A 22,876-nucleotide genomic window follows, 5' to 3' on the forward strand; every position below is an offset into this window, starting at 1 on the left:
ATCAGTTGCTTGTATGCTCTCGCACAATTCACACACACCAAAAAAAAAACCCTGAAAAGATGCGTCGACATCTACCCTCATTTCCCTACCTGCAGATTTATAATACAAAACTTGGAAAATAAGCAATGAATATTAAGTTCATCTGTACTGTTTTCCACATAAGTCAAATTAAGAGGGGTGCTGTTTATAATAAACAGACTTTTTAAAAACAGCTATTTAGTAACACTTGTAAAGATGTTTCTAATATTCCTGTTTTCAGTAAAAGTGATGCTTAACAATAACATTCAATGGATTCAGCCCCAATCTTGCAGCACAGAAGGGGCAAAAATCTCCCTAAAACTATAGAGAAAGAATAGCCAGCTCATATGCTACTCCTCCTGCATCCAGCATTCACCCCACGGACCCGGGCCAGCTGGCACAAACCAAAGTAACATTTGCTCTGGGCTCCCTGAGAGCGGACACAAGGCCAGCTCAGACTCTGGGAACCATGACTGGCTCCCTGCCATTCTTCCACCAAATGAATTCTGGTGTTAAAGAACTTCTGTGACCTAATAGTAGTGCTATGTACTGATTAACAGGAAAAGGACAATGGAAAAATAGTGCTAGTTTCCACAATAACCCTTGCTGACTTTCCTTCAAGAAATTGAAACGAAAAAAAAATTTTTAAAAGGCTTTTTAAACGCATTTATTTCAATACCTTACATAAAGTTAGTTATCACAACTGCCTATCACCCAGGAAACATTAGGATGTGCAGACTATTTGTTTCAACAGAAGCAGCATACAACAGCTCCTCTTTTAGCCTTTCACCTGTAGAAAAGGGAGGGTATCCACCACCTATGACAATTTACTGGCATTTACCTTAAGTATGGTAGTAATTCCTTCACTCAAATTCCTTCACACACACAGCAAAGGAATTTTAAGGAGTTTCTTCCACCAAATAATATAATTAACAACCTGCTGTCTCAGCAAAGAGACAGCAGCCGAGAACTCAGGGCTCCTGTAGAACAAAGATAGTTCTTACAGGTTAGCTCTTGCTAAAAACCTCTGGGAAGCTGGCACTGGCATGACTCATGTAACCTATCCAAACCTGAAGTCTTTCTTTTCAATGATCCTCAGCATATCACTATGTATTTGGATCCATTCTATTTAAAAAAAAAAAGTCCCCAACACACTGCCAGTTTGGAACATTCATCAGTGGAACATAACACATTATAGAAATATTTTGCTAAAGGTGAAGATTATACAGGTTTATACTGAAGACTGATAGGCTTATGTAGAGTTGTAGCACTACTTCAGTCATGTTCCATAATTAAGAAAAAGACACAAGTCATGTTTGTACATTATATTTTCTTCTTGCAAAAGTATTAGTGTTTTTTTTCCCCCCTGACATAATTAAAAAGCTATTGGTAAACAGAACAGTTGAGAGAAAAAAACCTGAATAAACATGATCATGGTTATGGGCCACATGTAAGAGGAGGAAAAGTGAAGGGTAGGTGGAAGATGCCTGCACAATCCCTATCAATGCTCTACTTTTTTCCTGTAATAATGAGAAAAATTAATAGTTTCCAGTAGAAAATAAACTATTTTCTCAGTCTTGATGCAAAGAAAAAATGCAAAATAAATAAATCTACTTGGAAAAGTGACTCAGCTACATTATATTGTGTTTAATTGCTGTTGTACTCAAACAAGATGAAGGTTATTGATGCATTACTAAATAAGGAACTGCACACATTTTTGCTATGAACATGTGATCACACTGTTCTTACATAAGCAAAAGGAGATGGTCACACTAGATGCTTTTTCCAGAGTGTACTCGTCAAAATCCCACCCAACTGCTCTGATTCACGCAGATAGTTTTACTTGCAAGGCTGAAAACACAAGCTGAACTGTTGGACAAAGACATTTGAAAAGGAGATGTTAGAACAACTCTAACCTGAAAGAACACATGTCAATAAGAACGTACTTCTGTTCACCTACAGAAGACAAAAACAGGCAGCCCTAGCTATATTTACAAGAGTCAGCTGTAACAGAAGTCAAAAATAGTTGCTCATTAGTCTTTCAAATGTTTCAACCATATCCCATAGCTCAAATCAGGTTTCTTATGTGTTGTTAGTTACCCCCGAGTCAACCTGTGAGAGTTTTGGGAAAAGAAGAGGGAAGTGGGCAGTTTAGTAGACCTATTTTGCAGTTCATCACTTAAATTACTTTATTCCTCTAGATTAAATGATGCATGCCTAATTAAAAGGTAAAGAAGGTACAACAAGGAAAGATGAACAATTAAGCAGAAAATGTCTAGGTTTTCTAAAGTGGTAATATTTTTTAAAGCAATAGCAAATTTCAGCAGCTACTGTACTAACAGACTATAGAAATTCTAGTTTCATGAAAAATTTCACTCAAACTCATAACAAAAGTTCAGCCTTTGCATGGCAGCATGTTCTAGAAAGACATTTCACTGTACAAAGCAACATTTTCAACCTTCTCCTTGCCCCTCCTGAAAAAATGCAGTACAAAGAACAGCGATGAAGTAGAGGCCACCTGCAAATAAAAATTGCCATTTCCGTGACTATTTAATGAAAACATTACACAGCATCAGTTCACTGACAGGATTCCTAACAGGTAACAATCTGTACAAACAAAGTAAAAGACCTCCTCTTCACATTCTCTACAGAAAATACCAATATACCAATCCATAGGTTTACAGGTGTATTTTTTTTTTTGTTTAAACTTCCAGAACCTCCTGTTTTCTTGCTCTTCACATCAAGCCATATCATGACGTCCACATCAATGATTTTTTTTTTAAGTGATATCTGAGATTAAGCCAGCAACATTCATCTCTTTCCAAGTCTATGCAGCGCTGTTGAGAGCTCATTTTTCAACACAGCTGGGCTTTTGATGGTTACACCAAGATACTTTTAACCACAAATAGATACGGAAAGAACAGTTAGACTAGAGCTTTCTCTAAGGTGCCTTTGGATACTGATTTCTTAAAGAGAAAAATACCCTTACACATTCATAAACTTCACTGCAAACTTTTATTTTTCCCAAAACATGCATGGAACCCCTACAATAAAGTTTAGATTAGCTTGTCATAATCATGGGTTTGTGGAATGAAGGGATTAGTCATTTGGAGCTTTTAACCCATCTCTTCCATTTTTCATTACTCACCCTCACAAAAGATTTATCTTTTATGCTTGTCTTCTTAATTGACACTATAATATAGGCACAATCTGGTTTAAAAAAAAGGTGCTCTGAGTCACAAAGTAACAAATATAGTTGTTAGCTGCAATTAAACAGTATCAGAAAGAATACTACCAGGAATTGGGCCTACATAATAGGGAAATACACCGATTTCTTGAAACTAATCAGTCTTTTCCCACTTCCAAGATGAAAATTTTGAACATCACTGCCTTAATTCAACAAGCTATGTAATTTACACACTTATTAACAGGACCTGAATGCACATTGTTCAGTGCTTTGCTGACAGACTGATACATTAAGCACTTCTAGCCTCTACAGCTACTGCATTAATTATTTGTTCTCTCTTTCAAAGTCCCTCAGTCCCCATCTCTGCCTTTCTTAATCCCTATTCACATCAACTTCCATGCCTAGCTCCACTAAACCACTTATTTCAAGCAAGGCTTTTCACACTTTTTCTCCCCCTCATTCTCCCCCATCTTTGAGGTGTTTTGCAGATGTTAACAGCAAACAAACTATCTGCACTCTCAAAGCCTTCCTTCCCATGACATCCACACAAAAACATCCAACCCCCTTGAACAACTCTGACACTGAAGACTGATGACCACATTATCACGCTGACTAATATTATCCAGCTGCCTTTTTGCACTACATTCTTTCTATATGGTGATCTGTGCTGCCTCACTGCATACTGCGGCTGTATTTAAGGAAGAAGTGCATGTTCTGATTTATCCTTCTGTACCTGTGACACACCTAATGCAATGGTGGCCTAATGCAATTTGATAGCCTTCTTTAAGCTAGTCAAAATTCTAGAGGCTAGGTCGTAATAATCTTTTATTGCTCAACTGCCCCCAAGCCCAAAATCAAATTTGCTGGTAGACCTCAACAGAAACCTTGGGGCTAAGACCCCTTCTTCCCTTTTAAGTTTTACTATTAAATTTCCTTTCAGCAGCTCCATCCCACTTCTAACTTTAAATCAAATCCATTTGAAATAAGATTCACAAGAGTAAAATGTGCAAGACAGGTATTCTAAAGAATCTACAATAGCTACACAGCTTTTCTTCAAATACTTGATACAGTAAAACTTTTTTGCTAAGAAAAGCAGCACAACTAAATGCAAGCCAAAACTCCCCACAGATCTGCATTTTTTGGAAACTTAATATATAAAAGTTGGTTCACAAGGGCCTAGCTATGGGCTTAGGGAGCAAATTCACTCCTGCCCTTCCCCCAAAAGCCAAGACGAAAGCTGCATTAGCATCACCGAAGGAAAGGCAGATGTGACAGCAGCTGCAGCAGAGCAGACTGCTGTTCCTCTCCCACACTCTCATCCTCTCCCACAAATAAGTTTTCTTAACCCCTCTAATTTCTCTGTAGCAACCCATGCTTCTGCATTTGTCTGGAACGAAGCATAATAGGAGTATGTGTTGACTAGGAAGACACAGCTATCACTTGGATCATCTTAGGCTGGTGAATTCTACACAGTAATCTTACTGTTTCAGTAGTAAAAACTGTTCCCCTTGACCTCATCTCTCTCATAAGAAAACTTAATTATGAGCATTGTATAGATTGTAGACAGTTTAAGTTATGCTTTAGTATTATGATTTCCCCACCAGCATGTTCTCTTTCAGATCCAAATTGTGGATCTGAAATTATTAATTTTTACTTCAGTGCACATGTAGTAAATATGAAAGCTCATAAAAAACCAGCATATACAGAGCACATGATTAATCTTCTCTTCAGTAGTTACTTAAGGGAATTTTTTACTGATAATATTGCAGATCCTGGACACTCTTTGCCAGTGCAGGAGCACCAGCTGACAGTTAGGATCTGAATCAGTTGACCTCTATCTCCCAAAGTGATGAAATCATCAGAAACCAATTGCAAATTGCCCATTTCCCCACACCAGCAATGACTTGCAGAAAGCATAGCAGGCAGATTTAAAAAGATCACAATGGTTATTCTTCTCTGATAGTTAAAAGACTGTAATCAGTTTTCCTGTACAGGTATTTAGACACTAAGGCAAAGCTAAACAAAACACACTACCCAGAGAGTTGCAGAATCAACTTTACAAGAAATGTAATCCTTTATAACCCTGTACAAGGTCCTTACTTGTAATAGCTAACCACTTCCTTCACAACTGCCTTATTCTTTGCTCTGGTCACCACAGACCAAAGTTGGAGTCAATTATTAAAGGGAAAGAAACAACTGAAAAGAAAATGCAAGCATGTACTGAAGTGCCTCAGCTTAGACAGAGTCAGTTCCACACTTTTACATCTATGTTTTCGCAATACCCTAAACTAGCTTATATTTAGAAGTACCCTGAATACCTTTTGGCAGAAGAACAAACTCCCTCGTAAACACAGTATCTGATTAAAAAAAAATATTAAAAATATAACTGTGGTTTGTTTGTGCGTCCACGGCATTATAACTGCTTTAAAATATCATCAGTGTTATACAGCTACCGGCTTGTCTCACAGAACTTAGCAAAGAATCATTAGCCCATTTTGTAACAATAAAAAGCAAAGTACATAGATGCTCCACATCTTTAGTAAGTGAAGAGCCATAAAAGACATAGCCAGTAGCCAGCATTAGCATAGATGCATCATAGTCAACTACTATTGCATAACAAGCCTGGTATACATAGCCAAATTCTCAGCAACAAAGGAAATGAAAAAAAATAGTTCAAGGTCAAATTATTGTTTAGAAATAGCACAGTCAAGCATAAAAATTAAGTTTCCACTTTCCAAACCTATTTTTGCTTCCCCCTCCACCACTAATACAGCTACATTAATGGAAAGTATATGCTAGTTCTTCTGAACAGGCTTTTTCAGCAGAAGTATCACAGCAGCAAGTTTCACCTACCTCTAATTATACACTGCAATCTGCCTAGAAGCATGGAGGAATTTTAATGTTCTGGAATATATTAATCTTAAAACTCTTTTGAGCTATACTACTTCAAAAGTTTTATAGAAGGGAAAAAAAATCTAGCACACGTTTTCAGCCTCCTTTGCTAGCGTTATCTGGACTGGAGATGCAGGGTAACCCGACCTCAGCAGCAGCACTGTGTCTTAAGGTCTGCTCGAATGATCCCATTTATAAACAGCCAGAACTGAAGGGACTAAGGAGAAACCAGGAACTCCTTAAGGCAGCATGGAACTACAGGGCTCGCCAAGGCACATTTTCTTCTACAACTTCAACAGTTTCTCACTTACTGCGCGTAGTCCAAAAGTAGGCAAAGTCCAAAACAACCGTCCCTTAATTAAAAGTACTGACAACAGAGAAACAGAGACTCATTTAGGTTGGAAAAGACCTCCTACACTTCATTTAAAAAACAAGTATATTTAAAAAAAAAATATGGAAGAGCCCACAAAGAAGCTACAGATCGACACGTATAAATAAACTCTTAAAAATCTGCAAAGCCTGCCCTCAAAGCAATACAGAAAGTAGTCGTAGTGCTTAGCTCCCCTTCAGTATTATCTAGTCCGTACTGCTATGACAGCTAAGTAGATATTCTATGACCTTATCTAGATGCAAAGCCTTTGCAACAGTTATCCATATTCAGCATGACAGTTCATCCCCACCAGGTCACAGGACCTAAACAGGGCCTAGATTAAAGCATTACTAGCTCCAATTGTTCGTTAAAGCTTGTGCTTGCGCAGCGAAGAAAAAAATCCCCGCAACTGTAAAAACTGTACAGGAACAGCGCCCATTTTCAACTAAGAAATAAACAATCGCGGACGCTGCAGGAAGAGACCAGCGAAGCTCCCCGAAAGGTGCAACGAAAAGGCAGGCCCCGTCCCGCGGGGCGGTGCAGGGCCGAAAAGCCGTTCCGAACGGGCGCCCGAGGGGACGCGGCGGTGACAGGCCAGCCCGGGGCGGGGAGGCGCGGCGCCCGCTCTGCCCCCCGGCTCCGCGGCTCTGCCTCTCCGCGGGGCTCGGCAACAAGCCCGACCAGGCGGCCCTGGGCTCTCCCGCTCCCGTTAAGCCTCCAGCACTAGGCGCCAAGGCTGCTCCCCCGGAAATGGAGCCTGGTTATTTTCCATAGCGGGGAGACTGGCAGCGCCAGGCGGCCGCACAACGCCAGGCGCCACGGCACGGCGTTACGGGGAGCCCCTCCACAGGGCACCGCCGCGCTGAGGCGGGAAACAGCCCGGCTGTCTGCTCCGCTCGGGGCTCAGGGCAGTATCCCACCAGCCCAGGAACCAGCCGGGAAGGCACAGAGCCTCCCCAGGCGCAGCCTAGCGCGGGCAGGCGGCCAAGCCGCAGCAGCGCCGGTCGCCCTGGGGCCCCCTCCCATTACCTCCCTCACGCACTCACCCAACTGTCACCGCCTCAGACGCCCCCCGGGCCAAGCTCGCTCCCGGCAGCCTCCGCGCCCCAGGCACAGCTCCCACTCGCGCACCCACGGTCCGAAACCAAGTCACGCGAGATCCGCCCGCAGCGCCGCGAGCAGGGCGCAGCGCTCCCCCGCCCCCGCCTTCCCCTCGTACCACGTGACGCCCCGAGCCCTATCACCGGGCTTCTCTAACCACTCGTACCGCTAGGGAAACATCGCGAGCTCGCCGCCCCCTTCCCCACCCCGCCGCAGGGCACGCCCCGGCGCTCGGCCGAAACGCCGCGAGGTTTCTCCGCTGTTCTCCGGCTCCCCGATGAAATCTCGCCCGACATCTCGCGAGGTCACGCCGCTTTCCCTCCCCCCCCCCCCCCCCCCCCGAGCACGATGCCGCGCAGGAATGTGAAAGGCTCCCGCCCGCCGCCATTTTCTTTCTTTCTTGGCAGGCAGCGAGTGGGGCAGGAAGCGGTGGCTGAGCGAGTATGGCGGACTATTCCACGGTGCCCCCTCCTGCTTCGGGCGCTCCCGGGGGAGGCGGCGGTGGAGGTGGAGGAGTGAACGATGCCTTTAAAGATGCGCTGCAGAGGGCTAGGCAGGTGTGTGCGTAACGTGGCTCTGTCAAATCAATGGGCGCTCGACTCCGGGGGCCTGGAGGCGGCGGCTGACCAGGCCGCCGTGCCTGAGCCGCGGGAGGAGTCAGCGGGCGGCGCCCTGACCACGCTGGGCCCCGGGGAGACCTGAGGAGGGGTCCCCTCCGCCAAGATGTGTCTGCCGAGTGGGTGGGGGGGGAGCTTTGTCCCGGCCCCTCGCCCCCCTCCGCGCACGCCGCGGCGAGCGCCCCCGCCGCCCGCTTTCCTTGCGCCGTGAAGGGTTTTTCCGGCCAGTTCCCGGCCGCCTGCGCTCCGCCATCGCCGGCTGGCAGGGCTGGCAGGCCGGGTGGCCGCAGCGCCCCGGCTCGGCCTGCAGCCACTCGCGTCTTCGCGGGGCGGCATGGTGAGGGGAGCGGCGCTGTGGGGCCCCGGCTGCCGGCCTGCGCGGAGGTGAAATCTCAGCCGGCGGCCAGCGGCGGCTGCCGGGGGCGCGGCGCCTTGCTGGGCCGCTCGGGCGGCCGGGGGGCAAGAGGGCGGGCGGCCCCGCCCGCGGCCCGTATTGTGTTCCCCGAGGCGCCCGCCGTGGCCGCCAGCCTGCTCAGACCGGTTGGGAAGTGCCGCGGCCTGCGGAGTGAAGGCGGCGAGGGCTGGCTTTTAGCGTGTTCTTTAACCCGGAGTTTTATTTGTAGCGTTTGCACCACGGGCGATGTTTTCATTATTTCTCAGGGGGAGTTTTTGCTTTGTCCGGTAATAGCCAGTCGCGGTTATAGCAGTATTTGAAGACCCGGTGTTTTCGGGACTGCAAGGGTTTGGAATAGTTTTAGCGGTCAGGCTGCCTGGGAGATACCGCAGTGTTTCGTGAAGAATGGGTAGAAAAGGAAAAGCCCGTTTCGTACAAAAGTTTTTTGTTGCTTGACGGGTAGTCAAGTGGTTTTTTTCAACCCATGAAGAAATCATAGGAAGCTTTGCTGTTGAAGCATAAGCACAGGTCTCCTTTAAGACGTGAAAATAAAATTCTGTGAGCCGAACTGTTTCTAGCAGCAGTCTCCTATTTACTTGTTTGGGATCGTTTTAATACGCGTTTTGTCTAAATGGCTCAAAACTGTTCAGAAGACCTGCACTATATGAGGCCTGCCTGGATTATTTTTTTCCCCTCACAATTTCTGCCTTTTGTTTAGATTGCAGCAAAAATTGGAGGAGATGCTGGCACATCAATGAATTCAAACGACTACGGTTATGGAGGACAAAAAAGACCTCTTGAGGATGGAGGTATGCATTCGTTGCTGCTGCCTTTATTTTTGTTTGGTATGGCCACGGTGCCAGAAAGATACAGGTGGTTTTTTTTGTTTGTGAGGTTTTTTTCCCATAGTATAGCATAAAAACATTTTGTTCCCTTTATAGATCATGCTTTTTCATTTTCAGTTTAATGGGGAAATTTGTTTTAAACCATTGTGCTCTAACCTGAAGTGAATGTAAGCCTGTTCTAAAAAATCTTAAACCTGGTTTAAATGCTCTAAAAGGGAAAATATATGGGGGGGGGTGGGCAGATAAATCAATGGTTGAGAAACACACAGGTATGTCATTTAAGTCTTATGTTGTTGTGTAGGACTGATTAGTTTGTAAACTACAAGCAGATAAGGAAGTGCTCACTCCTTAAATTTGATGTTTCAAGTAAAAGTATTAATGCATTTCATTGTAAAAGCATAGGACTTTAAAAAAAGACAGGAAAGAAAATTTTCTACCTTGTAGACACTTGCCTAGTCTAATATTTAAGCCAATAGCATGTGTGAACCCTGATAAGATCATACTTGAATCTTCGAACTTGTTGCAGCTTTTTGGATTTGTCTTACACTGCAGTAAAGTTTTCTTCTGAGATGTGTGTGTGTCATCTTCTGTCTCTTACTAAGTAGCCAGTTTGAACTTAACAGGGTTTGATATGGTTAATATACACGAAAAATCCTGGCTAAATTGTGGAAAAAAATCTCTGAGCTTGTTGAAATGTTTTCATAGGTCTCACAAAAGAGCAATGCCTTTTTTTCCTTTAAGAGGATTGAAACTCAGTCTACAGAATGTAACTAAGGCTTTATATCAGGAGTTCTTGTGTCCTGTAATAAAAGGGTTTTTTTCTATTAAAGGTGAGGTTTTTAATATACAAAAATGAGCTAATGATGCTTCAGATGATATATGTAATGTATTCTTTTTATTTTATGTGTAGATGGCTCTTGGACAAGTCCGAGCAGTACAACACACTGGGAGGGAATGCCCTCTCCTTTTAAAGGCAGGAATTTTTATTTATTACCTGTGTTTAGTATGTAAACATGACATAAACTAGTGGATCTTTCTGGATTGACACAAATATTTCTTGGAATATGTGTCTGAGTTTTTGCTGCACATAAATTATGGTGGTTCATATAACCTTTATTTTGGGGTGGGAAGGAAGCATCTGAAGTCTTATCTTTTCAGATACAGGTTGATTATGCCTTTTGTTCCTTTACTGTACAGAAAGGATTTGGATGATAGTGATGTAGTTGCTTTGAATCTGCTTTTTTTTGAAGTTTTATGCTATGAAATGCTTGATATTTGGATAGGAATTTCATATTCGACATCCAGAATTAGATTGCATTGCCATGTGATACTGTTGTATTTTCAGATGTTTGATCTAGATTTGTGGTCATTGTCAGAATTTTTTTTTCTTTAAATCATTGTTGATTTTTGTATGGATTTGGTTTTCTTTTTTTACAATAGAAGCATCATTAGCTTGAGCAATCAACAGAGCTAAACTTTGTTCCTTGTCTTAGTTAAGTTTCAGTGGCTGGGTATCTGAGCAACCTACAGTGTGTTCTGAAAACTGCCTTTTGTTAAACTACTGAATAGATACATGGAAAAACCTAACATCTTTTCAGCTATACTAACCAAGTGCTGAGTGTTCGTGAGACTCTCTTCTTTTATTCAGATGGTCAACTCCCTGAAATTGGAGGAAAAAAAAGAAAGAAAAAGGAAAAAAAAGGAAAGGGGGACTAAAATACACTGGAAAGTTACAATTCACACTAAAAGGTGTAAACATTTCTTGAATTTCTTGGCAGAAAAATTAAAAAAATCTTAATTTTGCAGATCAACCAGATGCTAAGAAAGTTGCTCCTCAGAATGACTGTAAGTAATTTTTACTTTGTTGCCAAAAAAAAACTAAACAAGTGTAACATTGTCAGAACAAGAAACAGTGTTCTGGTAGGTGATAACTTGAATCAGTAAGATCAAAGTAATGGCTGGGGGTTTATGTCTTACTTTCTTGAAGCAGTGTGAGTCTGCTTTGTAAAACTGACAAAGTTGTTAGGAACAGTTGAGAGTCTTTTTAGCTGTTTCTAAATCTCTTGATAACTTAAAGTCCACTGAGACAAAAGTTCATACAGTTAAGTTTTATTATCAAAGGAGAAGTTTAGCTGTAAATTAAACCACTTGTTTGAATTTAATTTTAACTATTTATTTATAGCTTTTGGGAATCAGCTACCACCGATGCATCAGCAGCAAAGGTAAGAATTACACAGCCTCTTAAATAGTTTTCCTTTTTACTGAAAGAAAGTAGTTTCAAGAAATTTTTCTGAAAAGGGGGTATCGATGCATAAAGCAATTACTCTCTCTGTGTGATATGTTGAAATTTTAGCTTCACATCCAAAGCCAAACACTTAGAATGCATCTATATTGCTGTCTCAATTTTTCTTCGCAGCCTAGGCTGTGCATCAAGCTTAGTAAAAGGAAAATGTGTTGTTGGTTTTTAGTACCTGAGTGTAGGTAGCATTACCAAAGTTGGAAGGAAGTCTGAAGGGGAAAAGGTTGATGCTATTTTGTAAACAGAAAGGAAAGCTACTGACTTTTGAAAAACCAACCAACAGACTTAGCACAACATATTACAACATAGCTACATTTGCTACTACTTAGTAGTTTTCTCTGCTTATTTCTTTAAACAACACATCCAACTATCATTCTTATGCATTGGCTGGTTTTGATAGATGAGATGTGAAATTGGTGTATCTTCAGCACACTTTGGATATACAGATGAAACTGAAAATGCTACAGTGGCCTCTGTACGCCACATCTGGTAGTGGAGAGGACTAAGGAAAACTTTGATTCCTATTATACTTGAACATTTTGTGGTTACTTTTGTGTTTCACCAGTTTACTTAGTACTGCGCTTGCATGACTACGTGGTAAAGTTAATGGGATGCAAGTAAGTCAAGGTGATAGAGGGAGCAGTAGCATTCTTTAGTTTAATGGGAGGATATATCTAAATTCAATGCCAGTATGGTCTCTGAATGGCAGTTGTCTTTTGTTTGATTTAACATTCTCTGTAGATCTGTGATGACAGAGGAGTACAAAGTTCCAGATGGAATGGTTGGATTCAGTAAGTAGTATGGATGTGGTGGTGTAGTATAGTGAGGGATGTTAGCAGAAGCTGTTAATATAAATAATTTTTCTGTATTTTCTTTCTTCAAGTAATTGGCAGAGGTGGAGAGCAGATCTCACGCATACAGCAGGAGTCTGGCTGTAAAATACAGATTGCACCTGGTAACTATGTGTGGGGTTTTTTTTCTTTGTTTATTTTGGTGGGGGGTTTTGGTAGAAAGTTCAGAAGGCTGATAACTTGCTTCTAATTGGTTGCATCATTATTTAAGGTATATTTTAATGCTTTGTACTAATTGCAATTGCCACAGTCTAAAGAAACACGTGTTGTGATGCACTGATTTTTCTACTTCAGTGAAGTTCCAGTAGTTTGCATATTATGTTTAATTTAATGATCTCTTTCTGACTTAACACTGCTGATAAATTGGTTTTATTTTATGATTGTAGATAGTGGAGGCCTGCCTGAAAGGTCATGTATGCTAACTGGAACACCAGAGTCTGTTCAGTAAGTAAACCAAATTTTGCGTGTTCGTATGTAACAGCAACACACTTAATTTCTTAGATCTAAATACAGTATCTGGATAGTATGCTTATAATATTATGCATTTTATTCTATTGAAGAGGCAGTCTGGTGACAATTATATGTATATATGAAAAAAAGCCCTGAACCTGCAGTCAGATCTCTCGGCATACCGGAGTTTTAAGACAAAAATATGGAACTTCAACTTTGTCAAGTCCAAATCTTGTTGTAGATAGATGTTAACCATGTGCTGTTATCAGCTTGAGAATGAAATATGTGAATATATACTAAAAAGAAATGTATGCTGAAAAGAAACTCATTATTAACCAGAAATCGGAAGATAACAGGGAAAATGTGGGAAATCAGTAATATGTAACAATAGGAGTTACTATAAAGCCCAGCCCATCAGAGTTCTTAAATGTCTTTGATATAATGAATGTATAAAACAAGGTAACCAAAAGTTACAAAAATTATGTCTATGTAATACCTATCAGCAAAGTAACTTTTCCCTTCCCATGTTTAGGGAAGAGGATGATAGCAATCAAAATGTTTGGGTGGGCTTTTTTTTTAAAAAAAAAAAAATTTTGCTGGCACAGAGGTGTTGTAACCACCTGAAGATCAGCTTACCCTGGCTTTGCTAGGAAAGAGCTTAGGTGTAGTGTATTTGTATTACATTACCTCATTTGTGTTAGCTGCTCCCACTTCATGTTTGCAGGTAAGGCCTGCAGCTACATTTTTTCCTTTGGGAAAGTAACGTGGCATTCTCCTCTTATGTTGCAGCCAAGCAGGCTGCTGTTCATGAAGTCATCCCTTTATGGGAATTTTCTAATTATAGTTTATTCTGCTTACATATTAGAGGGAAGAGTTTTTAACTGGTGTTAGTGCTGTAATCATGATTTAACTCACGGCAACTTATTTACATGTGTGGTGAATATATATATACTTGCTTTTGTCCACTGTTGTGGTAACAGTTACAAGTACAAATGTCATTACTTTGCATGCTGAATCAAGCAGCAGCTATCATGGTACGTGGTGTTAAAGCTATAGGTTTATTTTACAGTCTGGGTTGGGTTGCCTTTTTATAAAACTTAACATAAAATAGATCTGCCTTAAGATTGGCTGTTAGTAAAGAAAAATTACTGTCGAATGAGAGGTTACATGAATTACTACTGAAATTAAGCAAAGTTAGAAAAAGCTTTCTGTCTGGTGATTTTTTTTTAATATTTTTTTTGTTAATACACAAAAAAGGTACATTTTAATGATTCCAAATCTTCTCACTAATGTGGATTTTTTATATATATATATATATTATTTTAAAGGACCAGGTTTCCATCTTCTGTTCTGGATGAAGGTTTAATCAATGTAACAATTCAGGGATGATGGTCATGATTGAGGAGGTAGCTTTTACTTAACACGTGTTTGGTAAAGAACCACCTTTTGTATTCTGACATGGGGGTGTTTTTAGGTTTACTACATTATCTTGCAGTTAGTCCCTTGAGTTACTGTTACAGATTTACTGAGTTTGCCTCATATTTCTTAGTGATAGTAATTATATTTCTTCTGCAGAAACTTTTGAAATCAAAAAGATAAAAATTTCCAAGCAGAAAAGATTGGGCAAGTGATACTTGTGGCAATAAGTGTGTTTATAAATGTATATATTCCTTCACAGATCAGCAAAAAGATTACTTGATCAGATAGTTGAAAAGGGAAGACCTGCACCTGGCTTTCATCATGGTGATGGACCTGGAAATGCAGTCCAAGAAATTATGATTCCAGCAAGTAAAGCAGGATTAGTTATTGGAAAAGGTGGAGAGACAATTAAACAGTTACAGGTATATATGTATCTTCTTTTAAATGTGGCAATACCAAATTTGGATTTGAGTGGGTATTAACCTCCCTTCTGTCAAACAGGAGCGGGCAGGTGTCAAAATGGTCATGATTCAAGACGGTCCACAGAACACTGGTGCAGACAAGCCCCTTAGGATAACTGGAGATCCTTATAAAGTTCAAGTAAGGAGTCTGTCAGAACTCAGAGCATTTTTAATCTATTCTGATGTTGCAGTACCTAAATGAACTTTCATTTTTCTTTTAGCAAGCCAAGGAAATGGTGCTGGAGTTAATTCGTGATCAAGGTGGCTTTAGAGAGGTGCGCAACGAATATGGGTCAAGAATAGGAGGAAATGAAGGGATAGACGTAAGCATGGTTGAAAAACTTGTTCACTGTATTTTGAGATGTTAACATTAAAATGTTAAGCTGGGTAATACCACTGAGAGCTCTTAACCAGATTCCAAAAGTGATTGTGGCATGTAAGTATTACTTGGTCATTACTGAAATCATGGCTAAATGGTGTGCCGTATTCACTTTACATTACCAGCTGTTCTGAACAGTTTCAGCTAGCTGGGAGTTTTTTATCAAATAAGAAATAAACTTTATGACTAAGTATATAATGTTGTTATAGAAATTGGAGTTTGGCCGTTACAGAAGGATATTTAAGTCCACTTACTATGCAAGTCATGAGCTCTTAACTGTTCATCAGAGGTGAGGCTGAATGTTTCATCTGCTGGAATCCACATTTTAGCCATTTTTGATTGTGAGAAGCATAATATCCACTGGAATTGCTGCCGCTATGAGAACTTGCAGTGCACTGATCTCTGGTTCTGTTGCTTTCCAGTATTTGCTAGGCTTGTGACTTGATACTAAAAAATTCACGCTTCAAAAAGCCTGAAGTGGCATAGGGCTGTCCCTGGTTTACCATTCTAATGTGATCCTTTAATTGTGTGAATTTGGTAGGAGTATTTGCATCATTGACATCTTGAAATGTTTTTTTTTAAGGTTCCAATACCAAGATTTGCTGTAGGTATTGTTATTGGAAGAAATGGAGAGATGATAAAAAAGATACAGAATGATGCTGGTGTTAGGATCCAATTTAAGCCAGGTTGGTAATATGTCCATAAGTTTCTGTGAATTGAGTGTAAATGTACTGGATTACATATACTGGAATAGTTCATTTTTATTCCAGATGATGGAACAACTCCAGATAGAATAGCCCAAATCACAGGGCCTCCTGACAGATGTCAGCATGCTGCAGAAATTATTACAGATCTCCTTCGAAGTGTTCAGGTTGGGTAATATGTTGTTTACCATCTAACATTAAATCTAAGAATGAATGTGTAACTAAACTTCATGGTTCTATTTGAATCTATTTCAATGTTCAGTCTGGAATATGAATGTTTCCTTTTACAGTTACGGTTTTGCAAGTGTCAAGACAATAATGATAATACTGATTCGAAGTCATGGCAGTTCTTGATCTGGCTGGTTTTAGAGCTGCTTATTCTGTGGTCTTATATTAGTAGCTGATAACGCTGTTACTTTTGGTTGTAATCGGTGTTTGAGAGATGGGTTAAATGCTCTGTTGTGAGATGAGCGCCACTGCTGCATTTACACAAGGCAGACAAATTATCTTTGTATGTGTGAAACTTCCTGCTTTTTTTCTATATTCTTCATCTTTCACATGCAGAGCTGTACAGAAGATCTTTTAAAATGTAATTTTGGTCTTCTGGAAGAAAGACTACTTTAACTATCAGAACTATCTGAGTAGTGATTAATTTTTTTTTTTTTTTCCGAACAAATGATGTGATGTAACCACTTGGCATTAATAATTTGTTTGCAATAATTTTTATAGAACATGCTGATTTGTTGCTTTTTTTTTTAGGCTGGTAACCCTGGTGGGCCAGGACCTGGTGGTCGAGGAAGGGGTAGAGGCCAAGGCAACTGGAACATGGGGCCTCCGGGTGGATTACAGGAATTCAATTTTATTGTTCCCACGGGCAAAACTGGATTAATCATTGGCAAAGGCAATATATCTTACATATATGTATCTATATGTAGTTTCAGCTTTTCTGTTTGTACAAATAGCTACACTAGAGAGATGTTTCAAGAGAAGGCTTTGCAAATAGTTTCATGTATGGTAGAGCATAGTACGGCTAAATCGTAATACTCCTAATACTCTTTTCAGAATTTCCTCACCAAAACACATACACTGGTAGCTAAAAGTCAAGAACCAAATAACTTGTCTAACCCATTTTTAAAAATAAGTACTGAGTTACATTGGTAGTGTGTGTTAGGTTCTTGGGTGATGTATCTTCTCATTAACTTCCGGTTGATAGTACTTGATTATCCTAGTGTTATTGCATCTGTAACTCACTTTTAAAACAGTTTTCACATACTCCAGTGAAGATCTTTTACTGTGGAATCCTGTAACAATTTCTTGTGTGTGTGTTAAAATAATTCTCAAAGAATTTTTTTTTTCCAAAAAAATAACTAAATGAAACATTTGAGTTATTTTAATCTTTTGTTTGTAGTGTGTTTTCCAGACACAACAAATAGGCTGATGTAGTACAGTTCTTGACCTGGGAAACGGATTTTATTGTTTGGGGTGTTTTTTAAATGTCAAATGATTGTTGTTTTGCAAATTTTGTGCCTACTAATGATACACATAACTTCTCAGGATACTATAAGAGGAGGAACTAGTTTAGGGAATTTAACTTTCTGGTTTTAGTGCACTACAAAAAATGTGGACTTCACCATCTGGTCAGCTTCTGGGTTTTTTTATCATGTTTGCCTACTACTTTATAGGGAGGTTAGGCTTTAAGGTTGCATTCACGGATAACTGTGGATATCAGTTGTTGTTCATGGCTAATTTTATGTCTTTACATGAATGGAAAAAAACCAGACAACACTGTAGGAATTCTCTGTTCTTTCTGAGTAGCAATACTGTGGTCTTGAATTTAAAAAAAAAATTATTTTTACTAGTTCACTGCAATCAAAGCTCTATACTGCAAAGAGGAGGAGGTTTGGTTTTTTTAATTGGTGTTAGAATGTTCTTGTGTGGCTCGTAAGAATAGGTGTCTTTCCACTTTTTTATCTTCAGCATCCGTGACTTTCTCTGATTTGAATCTTGGTATTTTCACTTTAATGCATGTCACAAAAGCTATTTGTTGCATTGTAGGTGGTGAAACTATTAAAAGTATAAGCCAGCAATCTGGTGCTAGAATAGAACTTCAGAGAAATCCTCCACCTAATGCGGATCCAAACATGAAGATGTTTACTATCCGTGGAACACCCCAGCAAATAGATTATGCACGACAACTTATAGAAGAAAAGATTGGAGTGAGTGTATAACTGTATTTTGGTTTACTATGATAATTAAACAGAATAGGAAGCAAGTCTCCTTTGTGGAGACTTTTCTTGCATTTCACTTCCAAATTACTTAATCAGGTAACAAATTGATAATAAATAGTAATCTAGGTTTAAAGTAATGTAAACATAATTTGATATGTACCAAAAGAAGCAGAAACCTGAAACAGAAAGAAACAGTTGCTATCTTCAATGTAATACAGTCTGTTTTTTAATGATGTGTTGTTGAACATGCCCACTTCGTGCGTAATGAAAAATTTGAAAACTTCGAAGATATCCTTGATATTCTTAAAGCTATGAAACTGTTGCTTGGTTTTTCGGTTTCAGTATGTTTTTAGGTGGAGTTCTAATGCAAGTTTATACCCTTTAATTCACTGCACTTTTGTTTGCATGCATATGCATGTAACAAAATTTACTACCCATTTCTTCTACCTGATCTTATACACAGGTTTTTATTTTAAAATACTGATAGTCTTGGTTTAGTTTGTGGTTTTTACTGCGACTTGTGGAAGAAATTCATGTGTATTTGTAAAATTCTTTATTTTCTCAAGAAAGAACTGAAATGCAGCTTTTTAGTTGTTGCTACTACCATGGATGTTTTTAAATCTCTTCTTTAACCAGCCAAAAGCCTAATTAATCTTCAAAAAGACTGTTTTCTCCAGGGAAATGTCTGTATTAAAACAATCAAACCTTTTAGGTTATATTCTAAAGTGTTTATGCTTCTAAACTGCTAAAAAGTACAGAACTTAAAGGATTATTTTCATCTGTGTGCTGCTCTTGTTACAGGGTCCAGTAAATCCATTGGGTCCACCTGTTCCCCATGGACCCCATGGTGTTGTTCCTGGCCCACATGGACCTCCTGGGCCACCAGGTCCTGGTGCTCCCATGGGACCATATAATCCAGCTCCTTATAACCCAGGGCCTCCTGGCCCTGCACCTCAGTAAGTATTGCTTCATCTAACTTCCTTTTTTGTAAGGTGAATCTGGGACTGGCTTTCATTGTGTGTGTACAACATGATCTTTTGTAGTGGTCCCCCAGCTCCATATGCTCCACAAGGATGGGGAAATGCTTATCCACACTGGCAGCCACCAAATCCACCAGATCCAGGTAAGAAATGTCACCTTTGTACTGTAGTGTGTGTATACTTGAGTAGATCAATTTTGTCCTTACCAAGTATATACGCTTCACAGTGTGTTTGTGTTAACACTGGTAAATCTGAAAAAAAAGCTGTTCTTCAGGCTTCTCTTCACTGATTGTCAGTTTATGTATGTTTTACCCTTCCCACATGCTGCTTGTGAGATGCTGAAATTCCGTTACAGTTGGAATATGCTTCTTACTAAACGTTACTGATACTGCATCCCAATTTGATACTTTTTGCAAGATTCTCGGTTAACTGATCTTGTGCAAATCGGTTAATTTTTCTTGCAGTGCATGTTTTTACATTAAGTTCTTTACTGAGGATGTGTTTTAAGTCAATGACCTTGTATTTTGTTCTAGATGATACCCCTTTAAAATCTCAGTGATTCTGACTTTGCAGGTTTTATGCTATTTTATATATTTTTAGCTTTTTTTGACCTATATGAGGATTGCTTTTCATAGTCTGAAACAAACACATTTTGTTTAGTCCTTCTTGAGGGATAAAGCTTCGGTTGAACTGTTTTTTACAGTAAAACTAGTTAGGATTGTGTATTTTGAGCTTTTGCTTACTATAGTTTTGTATTTTCTTCTGAAACCCATCTTTGTAGAATATGTTTCTTCTGTTTGTTTATCTTTGTCAAGACTGGGAGTTTTTGCTTAACTACAACTTCCCAAAGTTGTAGTATCCTGCTTTTCTTTAAGTTACATCCTTTGGTTGGACTAGAGCATATGGGGAAGCAGAACTGCAGTCACAAAAAGCATGGTAAGGCTAGATGCTCGGGTCAGTTCTGCCTCATTTGTTTGAGGTAGACTTTCTTCAGAATTTCAGCCAAAAGATCTCAATTTCATTCTTGTTATAAATGGAATAAATATTTTCTGATAGTGACTGGTCCTGACACAAGCTTTATTAGTGAAAAAAGGGAGGGCTTTGGAGGATGTTAAAAAAATCTACAGAGAATTCTATTCATGTTCAGCTCTTCTATATATCCTTTCTTGGCAAAGAACCATCTCTGGTTTCATTTCCCAGACTTGTATAAAAGGTAGCTCTGCATGCATTCAGTTAATTACTTAAAAATGCTTATTGTCATTATTTATAAATACAGTGATTCAAAGTGACTTGACTTGAAATCTCATCATACCAGAAGTGTCATTTAATCCAAAACCACTGCCAAAATGTTGCAGCCTCTTTCATGCCACGTTTTTTTGTTTTGGTTTGGTTTTTTTTGTTTGTTTTTGTTTTAATAAAAGTGACTTACCTGCCTAGAGATCTGTAAGGAAAGTGGCACTCATCTTGATGTCATCTTGGTGATGATTTTATAAGCATTTTTCAAATAAGTGTTCCTTTTAAAAACCTGATTACGTTTCCCTATGTGCAGTTGAAGTTGGGTATTTCTTTTGATTAACATTTATTTGATGCATTTTGTGCAGTTTTCCACTTAGTTGCTCATTTCAGTGTTAATAAATGGGTTATTTTAGTATTTTTTTCAGAGGTGCTTTCTCCAGAACCATGCTTGCCTCTTGTCACGTGAAAGTGGAGCTAGTTACTACAGTCAGATTTCTTTGGAAATTTAATGAATCCTGCTGTGTGCTCTTCTATTCTAAAGAAGTAGCTTCTAAGGGGAAGGAGGGGGGGAACCAAGCAATGGCTTATTTGGTATTTGAAGGTAACCTTAGAATATAGTACGTGCTAGTTTAAATCCACTGTTGTTGATGGAAGTAGTGTAATTTAAAAAGGGAACAGTGTGTTAAAATCGATTTCTGTATGCTGGTACTACTGTGTGCATTTTAAATGGCTACATCCAACTTTAATGCTAGATGAAATACTGCAAGAAATTTGTGGTGGTGTGCATTTCTTCTCCCTGACTGCCTTTTTCAGGGGATTTCATTTTTCTCTTCCATTAGTCACTGCCTTACCTATTTTGGGGAGAGAGGTGGGAATATACTTCCATTCCCGTGTATAATTATTCTAAAGTATCAGTTTTGTCTGTCCTTAACTGAAGTTTTCTTCCGAGTTGGCTGTATTTATTTGCAGATGTTTTTATTCTTAAAGGATGCAAATAATATTAAGGGATGCTGGTTGTGGTATAGAACATTATGTTCTCCAATAGTAGATGTGCAGTTTTTGTGTGTTGCTGATCTGGTAATATAATCAATCTCTGTTATCCAGCAAGAATAAGCCATTCCTAAAGGCTATGTGTGGAAAAACAGATAAATGAGGCTCTAGGAAGCAGCATTGCTGGCCTTCCTAGATGTAGTTAAAAATAAGGAAAGCATGGAAATAGCTGCAGAAGATGCAAATGTTGCTGCTATTTGTTATACTAAAAAATTGTAAGTAAACAGTGATGCTTTGTAGCCATGTATGGGGATTCAGGTTCTTTAAAATACATGTGTTTCTGTATTCTACTGTTACCTTAAAGTTTAACTGACAAGCGTTGCAAGTACATAGTAAGATATTTATTCTTCTATTTCAGAAATACGTATTTGGCATGCCTCCTTCACCTGTACCAGTGTCACTAGTGTGAGGTTATAACAAAAGTAAAACCACTGAAATTGTTTGGTGCTAGAATGATTCATTGTTGCTACTGTTTAGTAACGTGGCTGTTTAAGTAAACTTGAAAATCTGTTTCTTTTTGTCACATTTAAAAATTGGTAAATGGCATTGTGGTAAGGGTTCTAGAATGATATTCTCATCAGCTCAATGGAAGTATACTTTGTACAGTGCACTTGTCTGAAACCTGATTGAAAGTTTGTGCTGGGAAGGAAAGATACTTAGAGGGTGTACATGGTTATTTGCTTTAGATTTTTCCTTTGAGAAAAATATAAGTGCTTAGAACACAGTTAATTGAGGACAGCATTCTGTTCATAGTACTTCTATAAACACTTCTGTTTTGTTTCTATAGGTAAGCCAGGAACAGATCCCAATTCAGCAGCGTGGGCAGCTTATTATGCTCACTACTATCAGCAGCAAGCACAGCCACCACCTGCAGCCCCTCCTGGTGGACCAGCTACAACCCAAACTAATGGACAAGGTAGCTATCCAATAAAAATTCAAAGTAAAACTTAACAAAGAAAAAGTTATAAATTTCTCACTGCTGGTGGTGGGGATGCCCCATTTTTTTGTTGTTGTTGTTGTCTTCATATATTGGGTAAATTTTTAAAGTAGCTAGTTTTCTTGGTAAAATATTGCTTACAGCCTTTAACATTGCTTTTCCTAATTTCAGTAGTAATAAGGGTAAATTATTTGTCATATACACCACAGAGAATTTTGCTTCAATGTGGGCTGATTTAATTAACATCTACATAGTGCAGTCATAAGTAAAAATAAAATGAGCCAAATTGTTGACTGTTGTTTGCTTAAACAGTTGCATCACTGCTAGTGGTTTTAGGGCAATTGTAGTTGTATTTGTATAATTGTTGTGCCTGGATCATGCTTACCACTTAAATTTAGGTAGTATTTTGTACTGTGAGTGGTAGTGGTGTGCATTTATAGGATCTTGAAAACATGATA

The 22,876-nt window shown here is 39.4% G+C and overlaps 2 protein-coding genes across 9 annotated transcripts in view; one reads left to right on the top strand and one right to left on the bottom strand.

Moving 5' to 3' along the window:
- DNAJB4 (DnaJ heat shock protein family (Hsp40) member B4) overlaps positions 1 to 7,673 on the bottom strand; it is a 32,088-nt gene extending 24,415 nt beyond the window's left edge. The window contains exon 1 of the mRNA XM_005238443.4: positions 7,514 to 7,673. The gene's annotated coding sequence lies outside the window, so the exon portion shown is untranslated. The remainder of the gene's footprint in view (positions 1 to 7,513) is intronic.
- A 230-nt stretch (positions 7,674 to 7,903) lies between these two features.
- Positions 7,904 to 22,876, top strand: part of FUBP1 (far upstream element binding protein 1) — a 36,604-nt gene continuing 21,631 nt past the window's right edge. For 2 of the 8 annotated variants that reach the window (XM_055815442.1, XM_055815443.1), the window contains exons 1-17: positions 7,904 to 8,125; positions 9,298 to 9,388; positions 11,231 to 11,269; positions 11,607 to 11,646; positions 12,465 to 12,514; positions 12,607 to 12,678; positions 12,961 to 13,018; positions 14,703 to 14,865; positions 14,945 to 15,043; positions 15,126 to 15,227; positions 15,867 to 15,969; positions 16,054 to 16,154; positions 16,747 to 16,888; positions 18,043 to 18,203; positions 19,017 to 19,171; positions 19,259 to 19,338; positions 22,269 to 22,397. In XM_055815442.1, the coding sequence (XP_055671417.1) occupies positions 8,012 to 8,125; positions 9,298 to 9,388; positions 11,231 to 11,269; positions 11,607 to 11,646; positions 12,465 to 12,514; positions 12,607 to 12,678; positions 12,961 to 13,018; positions 14,703 to 14,865; positions 14,945 to 15,043; positions 15,126 to 15,227; positions 15,867 to 15,969; positions 16,054 to 16,154; positions 16,747 to 16,888; positions 18,043 to 18,203; positions 19,017 to 19,171; positions 19,259 to 19,338; positions 22,269 to 22,397 (1,699 nt within the window). In that variant the 5' untranslated portion in view covers positions 7,904 to 8,011. Of the gene's footprint in view, positions 8,126 to 9,297; positions 9,389 to 10,334; positions 10,398 to 11,230; positions 11,270 to 11,606; positions 11,647 to 12,464; positions 12,515 to 12,606; positions 12,679 to 12,960; positions 13,019 to 14,702; positions 14,866 to 14,944; positions 15,044 to 15,125; positions 15,228 to 15,866; positions 15,970 to 16,053; positions 16,155 to 16,746; positions 16,889 to 18,042; positions 18,204 to 19,016; positions 19,172 to 19,258; positions 19,339 to 22,268; positions 22,398 to 22,876 lie in introns of all 8 variants that reach the window. The other 6 variants (XM_055815444.1, XM_055815445.1, XM_055815439.1 and 3 more) reach the window with 5 other exon arrangements.

Source organism: Falco peregrinus, chromosome 10, assembly GCF_023634155.1.
Source record: "Falco peregrinus isolate bFalPer1 chromosome 10, bFalPer1.pri, whole genome shotgun sequence".
In the NCBI taxonomy this organism is placed as follows: Eukaryota; Metazoa; Chordata; class Aves; order Falconiformes; family Falconidae; genus Falco; species Falco peregrinus.